Genomic DNA, 22,560 nt, shown 5'->3' with positions numbered 1-22,560 from the left:
CTGCTGCTTCTTCTTGTGTGTTTAGAGGTCGACGCTGCTGCCGCTGTGCCCCCTCTGCAGCTTCTTCATGTGCGTTCTAGAGAATGATCAAATACAGTATTATGAATACATGGTCTAGGCAGTAGTGGACCCAGGAGATTTTTTTACCTGGGTCATGCTCAACTACGTTTTGTACATAGGACCAAATAAAATAAATAATGATTTAAACTAAAAGAAAAGAAGAGAAATATGAGTACATGCTGTGTTTGAACTCGGGAAAAAGGGGGTCATTGGGCTGAATCTATAACCAACCGAGCTAAGTTCCATTACAAAAATAGGCTTACAAATCTAAATTTTATATTTAACATGTGTCAATTGCACCACCTTTCTTGCATGTAGGTCCGCCTCTGGGTCTAGGAGATTTGATCACTATAGATATGGTGCAGTGGGTTTCAGAATACTCTTAATTGAGCAGCAATATCTGAAAGTAATCCAAATCTCCAACTTATAGATTTGGTTTAATAGATATGTTTTTCGTAGATTAAATCTAGATGAACGGTTTTTAAATTTAGGGTCAATTGCTCAGTATTAATAAAGAAAAATCCTTTAAAGATTGCATGCTTAGGTTTAATAAATGGTTTATAAACATGTATGGTTTTGCAATGAATTCATCTTTTAGAAGTCTTATCCTAGTTTCTACAAGATTTTTGCCTATCAATTTTTCTGTTTAAGAATTTTTAGTTTGTTTATCACTTTGTAATATCTCAGTTCCTTATTCTACTTATGGTTTATAAAGATTATTTGTTAGTTGTTACTGCTAAATAGCTTGCGTCGATCACACTGTCTAATTCAATGTTTATGCATGGTCTTGGCAGCTTGAAATTAATAAACCAGATGGATAGGAAGAAGATTGGTGTTAGGCCCTTAGTGGAGAACGAAAAGGAAGACAAACTTATGTTATTGTATATCAAACCTGTTATGGTATATGATATTCTTCAAGCTTTTTTCACAGACAAGGCATGCATTTTCTTTCTCTCTTTTTCCTATAACATTTTTATTGAACTGTAGAAGTGTTATATTTAGTTATTATTTTGTTCTTTGTCATGGAGTCACCTTTACTTCCAAAGTGTTTGAACTACAAAATACATGCGAGAAAAATAAAAAATATGAATCTGTTATGATATTATATTGTCACTATTCTAATTTAGACAATTGTAAAAATATGTACATGTGTGTTTTATTTTAGAATACTATTATGAAAATTATAAAATTTATGAACTCTTCCTAAAGTTTTTGAAACTAAATTTTAAGTTTTGATGTTAAGCAAAAAGAAAACTAAATTTATGTTGTGGCATTTTTGATCTTATCTCTTCTATTTCCTAGTTAAGATGAATGGTTTCTTCTCTTCTCATGCCATTATTTTTCTTAGGAAAAATTCAGGTGGGAAATCAATTTACATCTAAATGGATTCTAATAACGAAACAACCATGTAAAATTGTCAGCATTTCGTTATTAGTATACATATAGTTGTAAATTGATATTCCACCTGTATTTGTCTTAAGAAAAATAAAAGTGTGGCATGAGAAGAGAAGAAGCTATTCATTTTAACTAGGAAATATAAGAGAAAAGATTTACAATGCCACAACATAAATTTAGTTTCTTTTGCTTACAAATAGAAACCTAAAATTTAGTTTCAAAAGGTTAAGAAGAATTCATAAAATATAGTTTTGATGATAATATTCGAAAATAAAACACACATGTACAGATTTTTAGAATTTTCTGAATTAGGATAGTGATAAACTAATATCAAATAAGAGATTCATAATTTTATTTTTCTCGCATGTATTTTGTAGCTCAAACACTTTGGAAGTAAAGGTGGCGTCATGACAAAGAGAAACATAGTTATTAAAAATAATACTTCCACAGTTCAATAAAAAGTATTGTATGAGAAAAAGAAAAAAAAAACATGCATGCCTTGTCCTGTGAGAAAACTTGAAGAATGTCGAATACCGTTATAGGTTTGATATATAATAATCGTTGCAAGAGGGGGTACTAAGCGGGATCGACCGGTCAGAAGCCAAGCTGGCCAAAAGGCATAGGGGTTCCTCTGAGCTGGCAGGCTCACAACTCGACGAATTTAGTAGATCTTTTTAGGAGGACCCAATGACTATAGATAGGACCTATCCAATTTTTACAGTGCGCTGGTTGGCTGTTCATGGACTAGCTGTACCTACCGTTTCTTTTTTGGGGTCAATATCAGATCCGGGAGTCCCGTGTGGAAGGGCTCTCGCTCAACGGAAAAGAGCTGGTTGCTTTGCTAGGGGGTTAAAGACATTCGGAAATGGCGTCAGCAGAGAAGCTGATAGACGAGAAAAAGAAAGAGCAGATGGTCCAACTACATAACTTTTTCTTTTTTATTCTTTTTATGGTCGTGCCTTGTGGCACGGCAGCACCCTTTTCTTGCTTGACGGTACGCTTTTAAAGGTGCTTTCCGATCTACGGTCCCTCGGAGCGAAGGGTTAGGCAGGTAGTATGGGCCCTCTGACTTCCAGCTATGTGCTGTGCGGCTCCGGAGCCGGCTGGTAATGGACTTACTTACCTTGCTTGTGGACCAGCTGCGGAGCTAACCTTTCTTTGTTCTATTGGTTTGCATAACCTTCTTCTATGCCATCTAGCTTCATAGCCGATAGTTTCCGTTGATCGTTATCTTCATCCATCGGGCTGGAGACTCGGGTAGGGCGCTTGCTCTCCTCTTGGCAGCCTTCTTCAAGTAGGCTTCTTTCTTCGCTAACGCTTATAAGTTTATCTTCCTTTTCCTTCTCCCTTAAGGGCCTGACGCCAATCTTGTTCCTAGCCATCCGCTTGTTTCATTTCAAGCTGCCACGACCATGCATAAACATTGAATTAATTAGACAATGTGATGATGCAAGCTATTTAGCAGAAAAATCTAACGTGTAATCCTTATAAACGATAAATAGAGTAACGAACTGAGATATACAAAGTGATAAAAAAACAATTCGTAAACAGGAAAATTAATAGGCATAAATCTTGTAGTAAAATAAGAGAAGATTTCAAAAAGATGAATTCATTGCAAAACCATACATGTTTATAAATTATTTATTAAACCTAAGCAGGCAATCTTTAAAGAAATTTTCTTTATGTTATTACTGAGCAAATAACTATAAATTGAAAAACCATTTATGCAGATTTAATCTACTGAATATGCATATCTATTAAATAAAATCAATAAATTAGATAAAATAAGATAAGATTTCTAAAATATGAATTCATTGCAAAACCATACATGTTTATAAACTCTTTTTTTTTTTTTGTCATCAACATTACAGACTCATATTGACCCTGTAAACCACACTGGGAGATGTTGATCCATGTGAACGACAAAAGACGTTTGTGTCCTGACACTGCGTGCTAGGTTATCCGCTTTTGTATTTTGCGTTCTTGGAACATGAATTATCTCTGATCTTGTGAAATTCTCTTTCAGACTCTTAATATCTTCCAAATAACTTGCAAATGCTGGCCATTCTTCTGGTTCCGAAACCATCTTCACCAATTGAGAACAATCCTATAAATTGACTATAAATTATAAACAAATTTATTAAACCTAATCAGGAAATCCTTAAAGAATTTTTTTTATATTATTACTGAGCAAATGACTATAAATTGAAAAACCGTTTATGCAGATTTAATCTACTGGAAATACATACCTATTTAAACAAATCTATAAATTAGATATAATAAGATAAGATTTCTAAAAATATGCATTCATTTCAAAACTATACATGTTTATTAACGATTTATTAAACCTAAGCAGGCAATCTTTAAAGAATTTTTCTTTATATTAATACTGAGGAAATGACTATAAATTGAAACCAGTTTATGCAGATTTAATCTACTGAAATACATATCTATTAAAACAAATCTATAAACTTGATAAAATAAGATAATATTTCTAAAATATGAATTCATTGCAAAACCATACTTATTTATAAACAATTTATTAAAACTAAGCAGGCAATCTTTAGCCTTAATCCTCTATGATTAGCTCATTAGCCTTAATCCTCCATAATTAGCTCATTGAATAAACCTGAAACAATCACGTCAAACATGTCTTTAGATCAGGGGAAGCCTGAAGTGCACACTAATTATCATCAGCCCATAAATATAAGAAAAGTAAGTCCAAACCCTAGTCCTTTTGGATGGGGTTTCTGTTGTTTCCTTATGAAACTAAGGTTATTTTTATATTGTATTTTTATTTGAATAGATTAGAAGACTACCAATATTTAACTGTTGTAACGACTAAACTCATTTGTATTTAGTTTAAAACTTTTATTTAATTTTCAACGATATCTTTTGTCAAACATTTTGAACCTGATTTCGAAAATATCATACCAAGTAATTTACGTTTATGTATCTACTTCTTTGTTAATCATTTACCTAAAAACAAACAAAGAGCAAACTAACCTTGTTTATAATGAATACTAGAGTTTGAACCCGCACGTCCGTGCGGATATTTTTTTCTTTTATAAATGTATAATTTTGATATTAAATTTACATTTTAGCTTTAAATATTATGTAAATTTTCTTGTTTAGATTTCTTAAATATATATTGATCTAATTTATTTATTTTACTTTGTTATTAAATATTATTTTTGTATACAATACATTTTTAAAATTAATTTAATTTACAATACATTTAGTTATATATTTTATAGTATAACTAACCATTTTAGAAATGATGATATAATATGTTAGCCCACATTTGAGTAAAATATGTTTAATTAAAATCATATAATATAGCAACTATATATTTATATAGCACTATAGCTATGAAAATATTAAAAGTTAATTATATTATAAAAATCATGTAGTTGTATAACTATAATTTACCATCCATAATTTCATATTAATAATCAAATTCAAACCAATGTTGTTGTATATTTCTGATGCCTTACAACTAAAACAGCAACTCTATTAGGCTTTGAAAATTTTTAAATGAATAAATAAGAAACAATTAAGTACAATGAAATCTCTGTAGTTTTAAATGAAAATAAATGGTGAATGTTTTACAAATGTATAGTAATTAGGATGAAGTTAATGTTGTTAACCATAAAAATAGGAGAGACACATTTGTAATATTAAAAGTAAATTAAGGGAACTTAAAGATATCTTATTTTAAAGGTATATTCCTAGTGAAATATGAATAGGTCCAAACTTAAATGACAACATTTATAAGTAGATAAAAAATAGGACTCTAAATTAATAGAATAGATTTGTTGTTAGCTAAAAGAAAAATACTAGAAACTTAATTCTCTTTTTTGTTGGTGAAACTATTTTATAATGTAAAATTTTAATCTAAAAGTAGAGATATTCAAAAACAAAAGTTTTATTAAATATAATCCAACAAATAATTAAAAATACATGAGTATTTTAATTTAAAAATCATTAAAATTACATGAGTATTTTAATTGGCTTAAAATATTTAATAAATATACAATTCACAAACAAATCATTAAAATACATGAAATCTCTCTACTCTTCATTCAATTTGGTATGTTTGTTCTTTGGCACGGCAAAAAATAAGCTCGTTAATGATATCCTCAAACTCATTATAAAGTGGGGGTTGTGGTTAATTTAACCAACGTTGAAAAGTAGATACATTAGTCTCCCAAATTTATTTTAGTATACTTTAATTTTAAAATATTCTTTATTTCATAAAATGTGAAGAAATTTTATATTACAAAATAGAAAATATTTTAAAATTAAACTATACTAAAATAAAATTGGGAGACTAATCGAATGTATCTACTTTTCAACATTGGTTAAATTAATCACAATCCCCACTTTATAATGATGAGCTTGAGGATATCATTAACGAGCTTATTTTTTACCGTGCCAAAGAACAAGCATATCCAATTGAATGAAGAGTTGAGAGATATGCTTCAAAGGGTTTGCTTTACTTGCAGATGAAGAATCGCACATCCTCCCCATTTCTCTCTATCAACCCCTATTTTAACCCTTTCCACCCCTTCACACATCCTCCATCTCAAAACTTTCTCTTTCTTCCTTTTAGATTCTGAAACCTATCTTCACCATCACAGACTCTGTGTTTCCTTATTCACATACATTTCTCACCATCTCATTTCATCGATTCACACATCGTCTTGAATGGTAGAAACAACTCCGACTATTTATCATACTTTGCCTTTATAGATAAACCATAATAGTTGTGAATGTATATATAATAGAGGCAGAGAGTAACAAGATACATTTACTATGTATTGGATTTTGCTTATAAATAGATGCAACTTGTATAATAACCTGCAAAAGCAAAAGTGACAGAGTACACATGATTCAGAAAACTTAACTAGGGTGCAGAAAGTTACATAATTAGACCAAATTCAGTAGTGATTGATTAAACATGGGTCACCGAATTACCTTTTTACCATGTTAAGTTTTGCAATTCGTGCAAAGAAATCCTTTTTGTAAAGTATCGTTTACGAGCTGAGAGCAGTTTAGGTAAAAACCCCACGCGCAATACTCGCGCTTGTAGCATTTTAGCAAAATCAACATTTGAGCCCAATACATGTGCGTTGTTTGAGACCTTCTCTTCTCCACCTAAAATGGACTTCAAATTTGACCAGACCTACAAATAGCCCATGGCTATTTTCCCAGCCATACCTACTAGACAGACATTTCCCGGATAAATGAAAAAAAAAAAAGGAAAAATATACACCAAACTTTAAGAAAATAATATTTTTGAAAAGCTTGGTTTCCGCATAATTCAACAAATCAGTATATAAATTTACAAATTTATTATTAAAAATGGAATGTAAGAAATAAAATATGGAGATTGAATGGGGGTAGTTGAATGATCACTATAGCTCCTTAAATCTCTCCATTTATGGCTCCCACTGTGCAAAGACATTCATTCCACATGCAACAACTTCTATCTCTCTCTAAGGATATCTTTAACTAAATGAACCTAAATAAAAGTATAAGCAGACTAACAAAATTTACATTTTACATTAATTTTTTCATCTATGCAATTTTTATGTCGCTTATTTCAAATCAATGTTTTCTTTATTCTAAAAGAAAATTGAATTTTTAACTTTTTGGTCAACAATTGATTCTTTTGGCCTCACCGATTTGTAATTTTAATGTGGTTGATTTGAAATTCTGCATTTAAGTCTACTTAGCCAAAGAGAATCATTAATCCGTGAGAGAATTAGTAGTACTGGTATCATGTGAGCATTAAATGTGTTTTGTAAGTATATAGTTGTGAGAAAATAAAAATAGAGGTCACTGGGAACAGGCAGGCAGCACCATCGAGAGACGTATGCATTAAGTTTAAAGTTCACACAAACAAATGATATAAAAACCATTAAAGCTAAATCATCAATGGCCTACTCATATAAATAATAGGAGTAGTTATCAATTCCAAAAATATTAATTTTATGATATGTAATTCTTTATCGACTATTCTATTATTAGGGTTCGACGTAGTATATTACTCAGCATATATAAGTAGACAATTTACATCCATGTCAGTCTAAAAAAAATACACCCCCACATATGACATATCTATAATACTTAATGCACCCCCTAAAAGTATGTAGTATTTCTTTTTTTACCATCAGCCTATTATATTCTCACTTTTATAATATATGAAAAATCCAAAATCCAAAACAATGGGCAGCTCATCTCTTATGATTAAATAGTTATTATGCATGAAATTCACCACATTTCAAGTCTTTGGCTCTCCTTTTTTCAAGAGCTAAGAAGCAGTCAACAGCTTCCATGTTCATTTATAAATTTTAAAATGGACGTTTAACTATACGATTACATCAACTTTATTAGTAGTACTATATAGTTTAGGAATTTGGAATCTTTGAACACATCTAACATCAAGATTTAGAAAACAATAAAATACATACATATAGCATTAACTAATCACTTATCACAAAAAGACAACCTTCTTTTATGCAAAAGAACATGATCCTTCGAAGAAATCCATGCATCCGAATCTTCAGACTACTGTTTACTTTCTTAGAACATGGAACTTCTAAACATACTGATTTAACTAAATAAATAAATTAAAAACTATTTTCAGTAATTCTTGGATCTTGAAGGTCGATGGTTACCATTGAAGCAAAAGAGTTACAACAAGAGAACACAAGATCATTTCTTAGCATCAGGGACAAGAAGGCTAACAATAATGATCTATATATCTCATAGTGACAACAAAAAAATTACATTATAAAAACTCTACCGAAGTAACGAGACATTTCAAAGCAGATATTGCAGGCGATTGCTCAAAGAGAAACCAGACACGTGATGCTAACTAGTTTTTAGTTGTGGAGAGGATTTGGACCTGTGTGAACTAATCTCTTGTCGTCATTAAAAACATCATCTATGTTTTCTTCTCTTCGACGTGGACCCATGAACGACACTGAGGCTCTAGGGGACTGAAACGAGGCCGTATTGTGGAAACGACCAGCCTTCCTTGGTGAAGGGATGGATTGGTGATGATACTGATCAGGAGAAAGAGCTGATGAAGAAGCCAAACAAAACTGAGCAAAGAACAAGATTCCCCACAAGAACATGGTGGAGGTGGCTGCTCGTCTTCTTCTTCTTCTTTTGTCACGCTCTTTCCCTACAAAATCTTCCATGGCGGTTTGATATGAGTGAAGAAAACAAGGTTTTTATGAGAAGCCCATGAAGTAAGTGAAAAAAAATATTTGAGTACGTTTCTGTTTTCTTTCGAAAGAAGTTTCTTTCCTTTTTCTCGGTGTTTGGTAGTGCAGAGCAGGTTTGTATTCAAGAAACAGCTGAGAAAAATGAGTTTTCACTAACTATAATAATAGTTATTTTGACAAAAAGTGATAACTTTGAGTAGTAATAGAGGATAAACCCAAAAGATAAACTCTTTTTCTTTCTTTGAGTGAAGCCTAAGTAACAAAAAGATTTGTCTGGACTTCTTTGGATAGTGAGAAAGAAGAAGAAGAAGTAGAAGGAAGAGAAAAAAAAAAAAAGCTTGAAATATTTTTAATTTATTTTATTGAATTAGCTCTCTGTGTTCTATATTCTTTTATTTATCTTACGGGTCTTATCAAACGATCGTGACCCTTGATTCATGGGAGAACCTTCTCATATCTGTACTACTCAGATCATTAATTTTTGGTATCTCACCTCCAATGCTTTAATTGTTCTCTCTGCATAATTTTAAATTAAAATTAAAATTTGATTCTACCATTGTGCTTGGAGATGGTGCAGTGTACTACATTTCAGTATTAATAGCCGTTGTCTCCGGGGAAAATAATATCGAATTTATGTTTTCTGAGAGAGGAGAGAGAGAGAGGAGAGAGAGAGAGAAGGGGATACTGTGTATATGATATAATTGTATTTGATATAATCTACAAAGTGTTTTTTACTAATTAAAGCAAGTAGCTTTTAATGGATGGGAATTTACCTTGATTTTGCTAAACTGAAAACTATAAACCATTGTTGCAGAGATGTTCTTGCTTCACAAGTAATAACCTCTGTTCTCTGTTTTGTCTCCATCTCTCTGTTTCATTCAGGTCTCTTGTCCTGTCTTTCTCAAGAGAAAGATTTTTGTCTTTTTTTGTGCTTATTTTCATGTCCATGCTTTTCAACTCTAAGAGAAAAACCATAAACAGAGGCAAATTCAGTTTATGATCAGTGTCAAAGGAGCATCTAATTGACTGACATTAACCTTGAATTATATTTTCCCATATTTGATCCATTTAAACTCCTGCAAAAAGGTATCAAAATAGTTCAATTTCAGCTACATTTTACTTCACCAGAGAAACAATACAGCTAGCCCTGTAGAAATCAATGACATTTCTTAAGAAAGATACCAAAACGAATTAAATGTCAAAAACGTGATGCAGGTCCAGGCAAAAAATGTACATAATAATGATCTAGTATTAAAGATCAAGTAAGCAATAATGAGACTAATGTACAAACTGACGTAACTTTTCTCTACCTTATTTAATAGAGTCTCTCTGTTTCAGGCATCTGACTGCATAAGTATGAAACCATAGCTTCACAATTTGTTGCCATATCCAAGTTTTATTGATCAAGAACCTGGTTTAGTTATAAACTGGTCTTCAGATACATTCAAAATCTGTGGATGATCAGAACTATTTTACCAATCAGAACATATGAATAAGTGAAGTCACCAGAACTCTCTGCAAGAGCAAACACCATTTCTGAAGTGGTGAAACCTGTTCTTGTCTCTCATGATGATATCTCTCGAAGTAAGCCTGGAAACAAACTTGGCGAAAACGTGGCAATCATCACAGGTTCTCAAGTTCTTCATAACCCTTAAAGGATCTTCCCCTCTCCCATTGATGAGTCCAAATGCAATCGCGAGCTTCTCACTATGATGACTGAGAGAACATTCTTTTTCCTCTGTTTCCACATCATGAAACACCGAACCTGTCTGGGGAACATACCCCATGCTCCTTATCTTCTTCAAGACTTCCTCCAGTTTCTCATATATCGCCTTTGTCTGCGGATGTGATTTGTCTCCTCTATTGAAATAATGGAGTTTGCCTTCAAATTCCACTGAGCTATACGCAGCAACCTTCTTAGTGCCGAGCTTCCTCATTTTACTCCTTACTTTGTCAACACAATCCCATTTACCAGCAGCTGCATATATATTAGACAGCAGTACTTGATACGCACCTATGTCCGGAGCTGTCTCTACAAGAACGTCAGCCACTTTCTGGCCCAATTTAATCTCACGATGAACCGCACAAGCACCCAACAAAGCTCCCCAGATACCTGCATCAGGTTCCAGTGGCATACTTTTGATAAACTCATAAGCCTCCTCTACAAGACCAGAGCGTCCTAATAGATCAACCATACATGCATAATGCTCTTTCCTCGGCTCAAGACTCTTATCACTCGATCTAGCCATGATACCGAAATACCTTTTCCCTTCATCCACTCGTCCAGCATGGCTACAAGCAGATAAGACCCCGAGAAACGTCACGTAGTTCGGTCTTATCCCCTCCTTCTGCATCATATTGAACAGTGCCAAGGCTTCCTCGCTGTCTCCATTCATTGCATATCCTACAATCATCGTGCTCCAAGAAACTACATTCCTCTGTTCCATCTCTGCAAACAACACCCTCGCATCTTCAGTGCTACCACACTTCAAGTACATATCAAGCCTTGCGTTTTCGACGATTATGTTACAATCTATACCTTCTCTCCTCGCACGATCATAAACTTCTTTACCAATCTCCAAAGAGCCTAGCTGACCACAAGCAGAAAGCATACTCACAACCGTAAAAGAATCAAACAGAACAGCATCATCCGCACACATTTTGTTATAACACTCGAGAGCTAAAGCCGAGTTTCCCGTTTGGACACAAACTGCAATAAAAGCATTCCAAGCCACCAAATCTTTGCCTTGCATAGACTCAAACAAGAACTGAGCCGACCTCAGTTCACCAAACTTCATGTACATCATCACTAACTCAGTTGCGACGATCCCAAGAGTCTCAAAACCATGTTTCACCACATGGGCATGAAAGGCAAACCCACAGGAGGCCAAAACACCCAGCTGAGAGATCGCCTTCACCACAAACGGGTAAGTAAACTCATCAGGACGGACATCAAGATCACGCATTTTCTTATAAAGTATGACACTTTCGAACGGGAGCTTGTTTTTGACATACCCTTTGAAAAGAGTGTTCCAGAGAAAAACCCTCGGCTTGTGCATTTCGTCGAACACCTTGCGTGCGTAACACATGTCACCTACGAGGGTGAGATTCTCTAACAGCTGGGTTAAGAGGCTGTTCTTGATAGAGAAACCGGATGTTAGTACAAGAGCATGGATCTTCTTAAGCTGCTTCGGCTTTGAAGAGCTTGTTTGTAATAGCTTGGAGAGCATTTGTTTTGTTAATGGCGTTTGTTTCGCTAGCATCTCTTACTTGTGTAATCCTCCTACTTTCGACGATCTTAAAATGTAAATAACCCAATATCTACAAAAAGGCCTTAAACAGTTTGACACTTGATTACAATGTCACTAACTATGAGCCGAAAGATTCAGTGACCCAGTAAGGCAATACCATTTTTAGTCTGCTAAAAAGACCATTTAATAATGATTGTGCACGAAAAGTTTTGATTAATTCACCTTCATTTGAAAATTTTAATAGGGTAAAATCTCACTATCATAAGATTTCAAGGATCATGAAGTTTACCATGAGTATTACTAAATCAAATACAGAAAATATAATTCATGTTATATTGTTTGTTTCTGTGACTTCAAATTTGTATATATATTACTGCATTGATGTATTCAAAATACATTTTTCTAGTTTCCTATTATTAAAAAAATATTTTCTTTTATATTCATGAAAATATCGGATTTGAGGAGTATAAGTGTAACACTAAAGTTGTATTTTTATCACTAAAGTTGCAAATTATAACCAGTTCGAAAAAGTGTAAACTATTCATATTTATTGATACAATATTTTTTTTAAAACATGAAGTAGATATACTCCGCAACTTTTTCTATCTAGGTTTTCGTTTTCTTTTCTATTGATCCGATCTACAATTTAAAAAGTGGTGTCGGAGTTCAAGTTTCTAAAAATATGCAATATGATGCCAAAAGAAACTCCCTTAAATTCGATATTCCATGATTCGATGAAAATTAACATTTCGGTATGTAGCGTGGTCGAGTCAAAGATTTCCATTTATCATGGGATGAAAAAAAAATGTTGTTAATTAGACAAGATTGTTGAGCATGTGATTGAGACGATATGTGGGATCATGTAATTTAATGATTTGATAGTCTCTATTATGATATTATTTTATACCAATTGCGGAATGAACATCACAATTTGTAGTCTTATATACACTAAACTAGGATAAGACAGCCTTGTGCAGAGTGAATTTATAGGAAAATTATTTAAGAAATATTGTATGAAAAATAAAATTTATATTCTTTATCAAATTAGATTTTTTGGCCCTTAAACAATTTTTTAAAAGTTTTTTTTGTTAATTACATAATTTGTTAACTGATGAGCTGATCTTATTTTTAAAAATATCTTAGGTCAAAAAATTATTTATCGCATAAGAACCGAACGCTTAGGCCAAAGAATTTCAGGCCTACTATTTGGTTACAATGAAACTATGTCAGTTCGGTTTTATATCATGATTTAGCAATTTAAAAATTAATGGTTATGAAAAATTTACGTTCACGTGTCAATCTTATCTAACTTCAATATTTTTCTTATTTTGTGTCTTTTTTTCATTGTGGATATTGCTCGATATAAATATTGATTTTGAGTTTATTCTCATTTCGTTATTGTGTTTTGGCCTGAGATTTAGAAAATGTTTAAGATTTAAAATTATTAAAGAGATACATACTTAGGTTAAGATATGCGCCTTGTGCAAAATAAACATTTTTATTTATTACTTATTTTATATTTTTCTATATATTATGAAATAATAAAATAATAATTATATATTAAATAACTAAGAAATCAGTTACTATTATGTAATAAATTAGCGTGTACATATAAATCAAACGATCGCTCTTGTTTATCCGCAATCATTTTAGAGTAAATAAATCAAAATAATCATTCGTATCTATCATATATGATATATAATTAAAGTTAAATGATACTAGCATAGATATATAGTATATATTTAACACGGATATTTATTAAATGAAGTTTCTACTCTTATGATTTTATGATTATTTGCATATTTGTGTAACAAAATTTTACACCAACGATTTTTTTAATGTAAAATGCTTAGTGGTTTCAATAATTTATAATCATTTAAGAAAACAATGAATATTTCAAAATTAGATATTAACCTTTTAATATATTTTCAACGCAAATATCAAAATATAAGTATGTATTTTCATATGATGTATAGTTTAATTTAAATTATATGAAATATATATATTAACATAAATACCTATTAAAATAAAATATTTATTCATATGATTTTATAATCATTGTATCTTATTATAGAAAAAAATTTAAACCTTGATCACAAAAATTGATGTGAGAATTTTAACAGTTTTAGTAATTTATACTCGTTTTGAAAAATTCAAAATACAACATATACAAAAAAATATAAATTTTTATTATATAATTAATGTAATTGTGTAATTTATTTTAATAATAAATAATTAAACAAAAATGATAAAAAAAATACAGATTGTTATCATTTTTTATTATTTAAAATCATTAATTGTTATATATATTTTAATCACATTAGATAATTTCGTAGGTTTTATTTAAGGAAAAATATATAATTATTTCAATTTGATAATTGAATGGTCGAATATAGACATACTATATAATATAACATTTTCTATCAATTTAATTTTGGACTAACAACATTTGCAAATGATTCTCAAGCCGTCACGTAAGCAAAATTATCATTCTAGTTACGTGACAATGTATGAGAACACTTTTTTAATTAGTATAAACTACATATTATAATTTTTTAATGTTTTTCTATTAACATGTAGGGGATTAAAGAAAACGTACATGCCAAATTATTGTTGAATAAGACGTATTAAAATCGAAGTTGTATGGAGTAAAGCTATCAAAATTTTGCGACCTAATTTCAAACCTTAACAACTTTATATATATATATATCTGATTTCCTATATTTTAAGTATGTGGATGTAAAAGTTGAAGACTAAGACAAACCCATTATCGTGTTGTGTTTTTAGCCTCTTGAGTATGATTTTTGTTGACAACTTTTATGATAAATAAAACAATTATAGGGTTAAATTTAGTTTGTTTTGCACTGCAATCTTATTATGAACACCGACAAAATATTAATGTGGTAGACAAATCTCATAATGATGACTGGTATCTGAATTTCAGTCATCAAACGAGAAAAACAAACTAATAATTATTAAAATAATTTTACTTAAGTTAAAGTTTTCTCTATTTTTTTTTCCTTCTTGTTAATTCTACATAAGTTCAGAATAAATTGTTAATGTCCACGTTCAACCCCCATTAACATTTCCGCATGAAATCAGTTAAGAAAACATTTCAGCATGAAATCAGTTTTAAAGACATTTCAGTGTAAGCCACTTTATTTTGCGAACGTATAATCCATTTCTATGACTCTTATGTCATCAGATTATTATCTTACTAGGATAGGACCCGCGCCCTGCGCGGGATGAGAAAAATATAAAACTGATATATTAAAATTATTAAATTGTATTTTTGCATGGTGAAGATAATATAAGGTGATGTATATAAAATTGAAAAGTACATAAATAATAAAAGTGAAATATACTTCAAGCACTTAATATAGTGGATTTTATTTCGTGAACCTTAATTCTTAAACTTGTTAATTTATATTTGGTGAACCTTAGATTTATATAATAACAGTAGATTGTTGGGCCTTTTATAGTTGTCTTAAACCAAAAAGAAAAAGAAATTATCTTCAAAAATCCATTTCTTTTGAATGAAAGAGGATAAGGCCCAAAAAAATAACTTGTCTTTGACTAAAAAAAAAGATTGTTGTTAAAAACAAAAAAAGAACTTTTCTTCGTCTCACGAAAATAAATTACTTTGCCTGAAAAAAAATAAGGGTTATTACAGAAAAATTAAATTTGTTCGATTCATCTAGAATTAGCTGTCACTTGTAATCTTTTTGGTGATACACCTTCCTCATCTTCAATTTTGTGTATTTGGTTTATCTCGATGATTTCGGTCTCGTGAATCTTCTCCTTCAAAACAAAATTTAAAAACTCAGCAACTCGTGTGAATAAAGATTCTGGTTCCCGAGATTTTCAGCCCTCCACTATGTGTTCCTTATTTGAATCCCGACTGCAGGTAAGAGAATATTGATCACTCAACAATTTTCAATTAAGTAGCAAACATTCGCAACTTAATAAGAAAGGGATGATATTCAATCTTATCAAAGGAGTATGAGTGATTAATGATTAGAATCGAAACTTCTGAAACTTCGATCTCATTTATTTCAGCTAACGTTTCCTCCCCTCATCTGGGGTCTGCTTTTCTTTTTATTATTGATAGAACATCAACTGAAATATATTCTTATTTAGGTTTGGAGAAGGTATCACCATCTCGCAAAAACTCTGACCGTGTAAAGGGGTTGATTGAAGGTTACAATCATAACTGTTGAAGATATTCAGGATAGAGATGTGATAATGTAAAAAAAAAAAGAACTAAATACTTATTTCTTTTATCTTTCAAGTTAGTTCTCTATTCAACCATCAAATTGTATTACCTCATTCTGAAAGACTGGATCTCTGGAACATCATCAGGCTCAAATAAAATTCTCGAAAATCCATCAATTGTTGCCATGTGCTTGAATCCACCTGATCATGATCCAAAAAATAAACGTCACCATAAACGAATATCAAAATTAACAAATACAGCAACTAAAGTATTAGAACTGTAAGTTACCAACACCCCAATCAATTTCCAAAACTGTAACACACATAGGACAACAGGGACATTGGTTGAGTTCCAGTAATTATGTAAAAACAGAGCAACTACTCCAACTGCTACACACTTAATGTGTTCATACCTGTCAATGAGAGTAAAGTAAAATGTATTTAGATCATAGGAAAAAAAGTGAAAATAAGTCTAGTAACAAAATATAAAGAAAACGAACTCCATATTGACTAAAGAGAACTGGATGCCATGGTGAAATTCACCATCAACTTCGATTCACCTTGACTGATTAAAGTTTCAAACTGGCTGACCATTTCTTTTTTCACAGTACCATGGATCATATCACCCTGAAAAGTACAGTAAAAACATAAGGAAACTTGAACGATATGGTCAAATATACATATATTAATAAGTCTATTAGATGAAGTCTTAGACAGATAACAACAGACTTACTCTAGAATCAGCTAACACCATTTCCATTGTTTCTCCGGAAGCACAAGAATACTGCTTCCACAGACGAATCACCTTAACTCTTATTTTCCACATTGACTTGAAAGGCTTCAAGTCGCTAACAAAATCTAAGCCTGCCATCTTTTTTTGAATCATAGGGGAAAAGAAACTTTTAGAGAATAATGAATACAGAAAAGATGATGATATGGTCGAAGAAGTATCTTCTTCGGTATTTATATAAGTTCCAACTTATTCACTAATAAATGCGATTGATATATCACATATACGTGCAATCAAACAAATTGACAATCCGGGTTTGAGGTATTATAAAATATTGAAATTTTAGGAAGATAATAAATACCGAATAAAACTATTTTAGGACTAAATTCAAATTGAAAGTCAAAGAATTTCTTTATGGGATTGAAAATGTATTAGTAATCACGTCAAGCAGTACTCAATGCATATAACAGCTACCGTTAATCATGGCAATCAAGTATTACCATAAACAATATGATTTTGACTCGAATGAAGAACATGATTTCCGTAGAGATGAAGATGACACAAAAATATCCCTAATTTTTTTATATTAGATTGACTACATAATAGGTAAGATCATAAAGATGAAATCCTCAATTATGAATTACAGAAAATAAATTATTCATTTTACCTTGATCATACAAAGTATGAACACAGTAACAATCATAATGGTATATTTCGTTGGGATTATAAATCTATGGGATAACATTTAGATTGGTCAAAATTCTATGGAAATCATGATTTTTTATTAGTTACTACGTGACAATATATTAACATACGTACAATACATATTGTCTGCTAGAAAAATAATCTATTAAGTTCTTGACCAAGAAATAGTCCCAAATACAGGAAATGTAAAAATCAATTAAATAGTTCGTTGGAATTATAATATAAAATTGTAAACATTTAGATTGGTCAAAATACTGTGTAAAATCATGGCTTTTTATTACTAACTACGTGACAATATGAGATATGAGATAGGAGATGATTTGTCTGAAACTAATGTGTGCCAGATAACCATGTTTTATACATTATATATAAGGAACATGCAATTAAATGTTGGGGTTAGTCCAATGGCAATAGTGGTAAATAGCTAAGCTGGGCGTGGGTTTTTTCAAAAGCAGCCTGAGAAGGCTTGACTGTGCGACACGTCGTCATAATGGCACCATTGTAAATATAGTACATTTTTAAGGTTTCTCTTTTTATTTGCTTCCTTTTTAATAATAAGGGGATATTGATTTTCTATCGATGGGACATCAAAGGCGTGAAAAACGTACAGCCAATAATCTTTGTTTCTTTCATTTATTGATCTATCCCAAAGATCTGCATTATTTGACATTTATGATTTATGTCTATTTACATGTCCATCGTGAACAAGGAAAATAATTATTTTATATTTTTATTGGTACATCTTATCACACCAGTAAAATTTATTTTATTTTAATTTTATGGTTACCAATCCTAAATTATCTGAACTTAATTTTTTATATTATAATCTACAAGAATTGGCTAGCAGCAGACAATATATAAAAAAAAATCATTTGGAGATTCAAGTGAAAATTATACTAGCTGCACCTGCAACCACGGTTTAACCAAAAGAAGCTTATTAGTTGTATTTTGTAACCTTTGCTTCAAACTCGTTCGCAGTTTATCTGTGAACCTAACGAATTGTTTGAAAAGCGAAAACATATGAGAAATTTTTTTTTTTGAAGGCGACAAGCGAAAACTGTGTAGTCTACGAATAAACACTTTGTTTGATATTTAAATGGATTGTAAGCAATAATTTTTATATGCGTGGGTATATGTGGAACTAATAATTTTGTACTATAAGAGAATCAATTTCTGACATGGATTAACAGGCTCTAGTAGAAACTATTAGAATATCTCTATTGGAACACAAAAAAATCTTCTATATTTTACAATAAAATATAATACTTCTATTATAAAGTTGGATTTGCTATAATAGTTCAGTCTATAATAGAATTATCCTATAATAGAGTGAACTATTGAAGTAAATTCAACTCTATAAAGAATTACTTTATTTTAAAGTAAAATACGTAAAAAAAAATCTTGTACCATTGGATATGATCTTAGACCACCACACCGTGATCTGGTTAACATATGAGAATATGCAGGGATGAATTTTAAATATATTTAATTATTATGTATATATATTTATGCAATCGAATATAGTAATTGAATATGTAGCCCACCGTTTAGTTGAGCAGTAAATGCGATTTCAATTATTTGTATTTTTTCGGTTTTTATTAGAAAAAGATAATGTCGTAATTTTGTTTTCATCTTAGACCTAATCGACACAGCCTTTTTATTTTCTAGAATAGTTCAATGTTTTTCTTCTCTGATTTGCTTCGTTTATCAACATAGAAAATGATGGATCTATGATGTAAATATCAATTTCAGCTTCGAAAAGATAAAAAAGGTTCTCTTTTATTTTGATTTATTGGCCGTAGTCCTGGGTATTCGGTTCGGTTTCGGATAGGAACCATTCGGTTCCGAGTATATCGGATAAATCATTCTTATACCCAATAAGTATTTCTAAATTTTGGTTCAGTTCGATTTTAGTTTGGTTCCGGGTATCCATTTAATATATGAATATATATATATATATATATATATATATATATATATATATATATATATGCAAATTCAGATTTCATTCATACAATTAAAATAGGTTCAGAGCCCAAAATACATGTTTTACCGTAGTATCAGGCCTAACATTTGCTGATCTTGGGATAAAATTAAAAGAGATCGACTTGAAAAAAAGTAGAAGGATATAGATATCTTGGAGGGCTCCATGAATCTCCAGCTTCATATTCTTCTTCTTAATCATGTTGATGAGCACTTGAGAATCAGAGAAGATTGCAATCGAGTCCAATCCGGTGAGAGAGGGCAAAGTTCATAGTTGTTAACACAGCCAAAGTTTCCGCAATAAAGGAGGGGATATGTATATATATAATATATTAATTAACATGTTAATCTAAGTGGTTTAGTAGTTACGCACTTGAATATTCGTCAATACAATAAGAGTTTGAGTTACTAAAATGTTATTTTCATAATTATTTACTGTAATTTAATATAGAAGTACATAAAAGATAATGTCGTCCGATGGTAACAATGTTCCCATTCTTCATGTCCAACTTTGGTTCAAGTGGGGTTGATGATATTTTACCTTATATAAAAAAAAACTGAAACTTATTTTTTGTATATTCGGGTATCCGTTCGGTTCTCGGTTCGGTTTCGGTTATTCAGATATAAATATAGGAACCGTTCGGGTATTTGAGAGTTTCGGTCTGGTTCAGTTTTTCGGTTCTGGTTTTTTTTGCCCAGGGCTAGTTGGCCACATGTAATATAATCGCCACAGAGGAATTTCGATGAGCAAGTTGGTGCCACAAAATCGACCTCCGCGGACTCGTTTTAGAACAAGATTGTAATTTGTTTTCATGTTTAGAAAAACAATGATTTAAAAAAAAAAATAGAATACAAATGAATGGAATAATGAAAGTTATAGAAAATAGAATTTCAGTTAGGCCCTTTCAGTCCGGATATCGGTTCGGTTTCGGATCAGTTTATAGGGTTTTCGGTTGGTAAATATAACTATCATTCTAAATTCATATTTATTTCGGTTTGGTTCGGCTTAAACACATTCGGTTTTTTATTTTTCGGTTTTAAACCAAAAATCATTATTTGGTGTCATAATATATAAGTTTTAGAGTCACATTGTCAAAGAAATCATTTATCAGAAAATGCCAGATGTTAATAAAAAGAACAAAATAAATAAAATGTTTCTACCATCAAATAAAATAATTAATCTAGAACCAAAACCAAAGCTATTTGTTATATAAGAAACTGTTTACACTCTCCCATACTCAATGTTCATCAGTGTCATGTCTCTTCCGATTGAACACAAAGCTCTGTTCATTTATAGATAAAAAAAAATTATGAATAATTTCTATTTATTGGTGTCTATCACAATTATATCTTCTCTTCAGTTTGCTCCATGGCGAAAGAAAGCAAAAACAGTAAAAGAAAAAGACTAAGAGAAGAAGAATTCTCAGGCTTTGATGAGTTGTTATTTGATTATAGTTTAAGTGGTTTTCAAATTAGAACTTCTTTACTAGTGTAAAAAATATGGTATTAGCTATTAACAAAACATAACTTATATAACAAATAGCTTTTCATGTATCCGATATATATATATATATATATGTTTCTGTTTTAGATGGTTTAATCGGTTATAAACCGAACCATATCCAAATTCTATGGTTTTTATAAAATTACATCCATTCAAAATCAAACCATATTGTTTATTTTGGTTCGGTTCGGTATAGTTTATTTTTACCATATTGATTCCATATTATTTTATTTCGTTTACTGTGTTTTTAATCATACATGTTTTATAACAATATTACATCATTAGAATGAAACTTGTTTTTATTTCCCTATAAATGATAGTTTCTTAAGAATCTACATGAATGAATTATTTCATACAGTTTTCTCCCACAAATTCCAGTTGCATCCATTGATTATCTCTAAAGACAATCCGATATATATATGACTTTTAAGTTTACAAACACTTTTAGTTTTTAAAAGATGTTAACCAGAAAACAAAACAAATTTTTTTTAAGAAGATGAAATTTTGTTTTTTAAAGAAGACTAGAATAAGACCTGCGCCTTGCGCAGAATTAGTTTATTTGTATATATTATCGATAGTTTTTTTTATATATGCGATCATTTTATTTATATATATAAAATATTTTTTGTTGTTATTATATAATTTCTTTCCGATGGATCAAATCAATTTTTATTGAAAATAATAGAACAAAACTATAATTAATACATCATGGGTTGATCGATTGGACATTAAACAAATTATGACATAAAAACCTTATTTTTTCCATCGAACACATTCTTGAAAAAAGTAAACAGTATTGTTTTCACAGTTTAATTATTTTGACTTTTATCTTCCATACATGAATGAATTATTTCATACAGTTTTCTCCCACAAATTCCAGTTGCATCCATTGATTATCTCTAAAGACAATCCGATATATATATGACTTTTAAGTTTACAAACACTTTTAGTTTTTAAAAGATGTTAACCAGAAAACAAAACAAATTTTTTTTAAGAAGATGAAATTTTGTTTTTTAAAGAAGATGTCAGTTTCAGCCAGTTTTCCTGTCGGATTCACCTATTTTCTCTTTTGGGAAAAGACGATAGTGGGTTTTTACTAGCCTCACTAAAATATTATGATTCATTCCATGGATTGAATTGATTATGATATTCTAGCCTTGTAATATACTCTTTGGCGACGGTTTCAATGAACGCGTACCTGAAATCCAAATATATATTGTTACGTTCAAATTATAAAATAAAACAACACCTAAACAATGGTCATTTAAAATGGAATATTTTTTTTAATATGAATGACGATGATACTCGTCATATGATCAGGTATGCACTATTGCATTTTGTCAAACCTAATTATATATTAACATGATAAGGACTTTGTAAACGTGAATTACGCGACAATACAACTTTTAACTCTTTTACGCAGAGTACATTTACACTTACTTCGTGAATAATATGCATAGCAGCATGGCCACCAAC

General features: G+C 30.8%; 2 protein-coding genes and 1 long non-coding RNA gene across 5 annotated transcripts; all 3 read right to left on the bottom strand.

Annotated features, from left to right (window-relative positions):
* Positions 1 to 552: 552 nt before the first annotated feature.
* LOC103827582 (pentatricopeptide repeat-containing protein At2g01510, mitochondrial) lies at positions 553 to 11,975 on the bottom strand. 2 transcript variants are annotated; one of them, XM_033272513.1, is made up of 3 exons: positions 10,007 to 11,975; positions 9,734 to 9,772; positions 553 to 9,655 (listed from the first exon to the last, which is right to left on the bottom strand). In XM_033272513.1, the coding sequence occupies exon 1, from the start codon at positions 11,957 to 11,959 to the stop codon at positions 10,199 to 10,201; it is 1,761 nt and encodes a 586-aa protein (XP_033128404.1). In that variant the 5' UTR covers positions 11,960 to 11,975; the 3' UTR covers positions 553 to 9,655; positions 9,734 to 9,772; positions 10,007 to 10,198. The 2 variants fall into 2 exon arrangements, with proteins under 2 accessions (XP_033128404.1, XP_033128403.1); XM_033272512.1 differs by having other exon boundaries at positions 3,296 to 9,655; positions 9,734 to 11,975.
* Positions 8,349 to 8,669, bottom strand: LOC103827857 (CLAVATA3/ESR (CLE)-related protein 16-like). The gene has a single exon (XM_009103416.1). The coding sequence runs from the start codon at positions 8,667 to 8,669 to the stop codon at positions 8,349 to 8,351; it is 321 nt and encodes a 106-aa protein (XP_009101664.1).
* A 3,519-nt stretch (positions 11,976 to 15,494) lies between the features above and the next one.
* LOC103827581 lies at positions 15,495 to 22,392 on the bottom strand. 2 transcript variants are annotated; one of them, XR_004448307.1, is made up of 3 exons: positions 16,896 to 22,392; positions 16,723 to 16,789; positions 15,495 to 16,575 (listed from the first exon to the last, which is right to left on the bottom strand). It is a non-coding gene; the product is annotated as an uncharacterized LOC103827581 (long non-coding RNA). The 2 variants fall into 2 exon arrangements; XR_004448306.1 differs by having other exon boundaries at positions 15,495 to 16,789.
* Between the last annotated feature and the right edge of the window lie 168 nt (positions 22,393 to 22,560).

This window comes from Brassica rapa, chromosome A06 (genome assembly GCF_000309985.2).
Source record: "Brassica rapa cultivar Chiifu-401-42 chromosome A06, CAAS_Brap_v3.01, whole genome shotgun sequence".
In the NCBI taxonomy this organism is placed as follows: Eukaryota; Viridiplantae; Streptophyta; class Magnoliopsida; order Brassicales; family Brassicaceae; genus Brassica; species Brassica rapa.
This window is presented reverse-complemented; position numbering and strand designations above follow the sequence as displayed.

Excerpts from the sequence above, each read along its gene's own strand:
- LOC103827857 (XM_009103416.1), bottom strand. The coding sequence starts at position 8,669 with ATGGAAGATTTTGTAGGGAAAGAGCGTGACAAAAGAAGAAGAAGAAGA.
- LOC103827582 (XM_033272513.1), bottom strand. The coding sequence starts at position 11,959 with ATGCTAGCGAAACAAACGCCATTAACAAAACAAATGCTCTCCAAGCTA.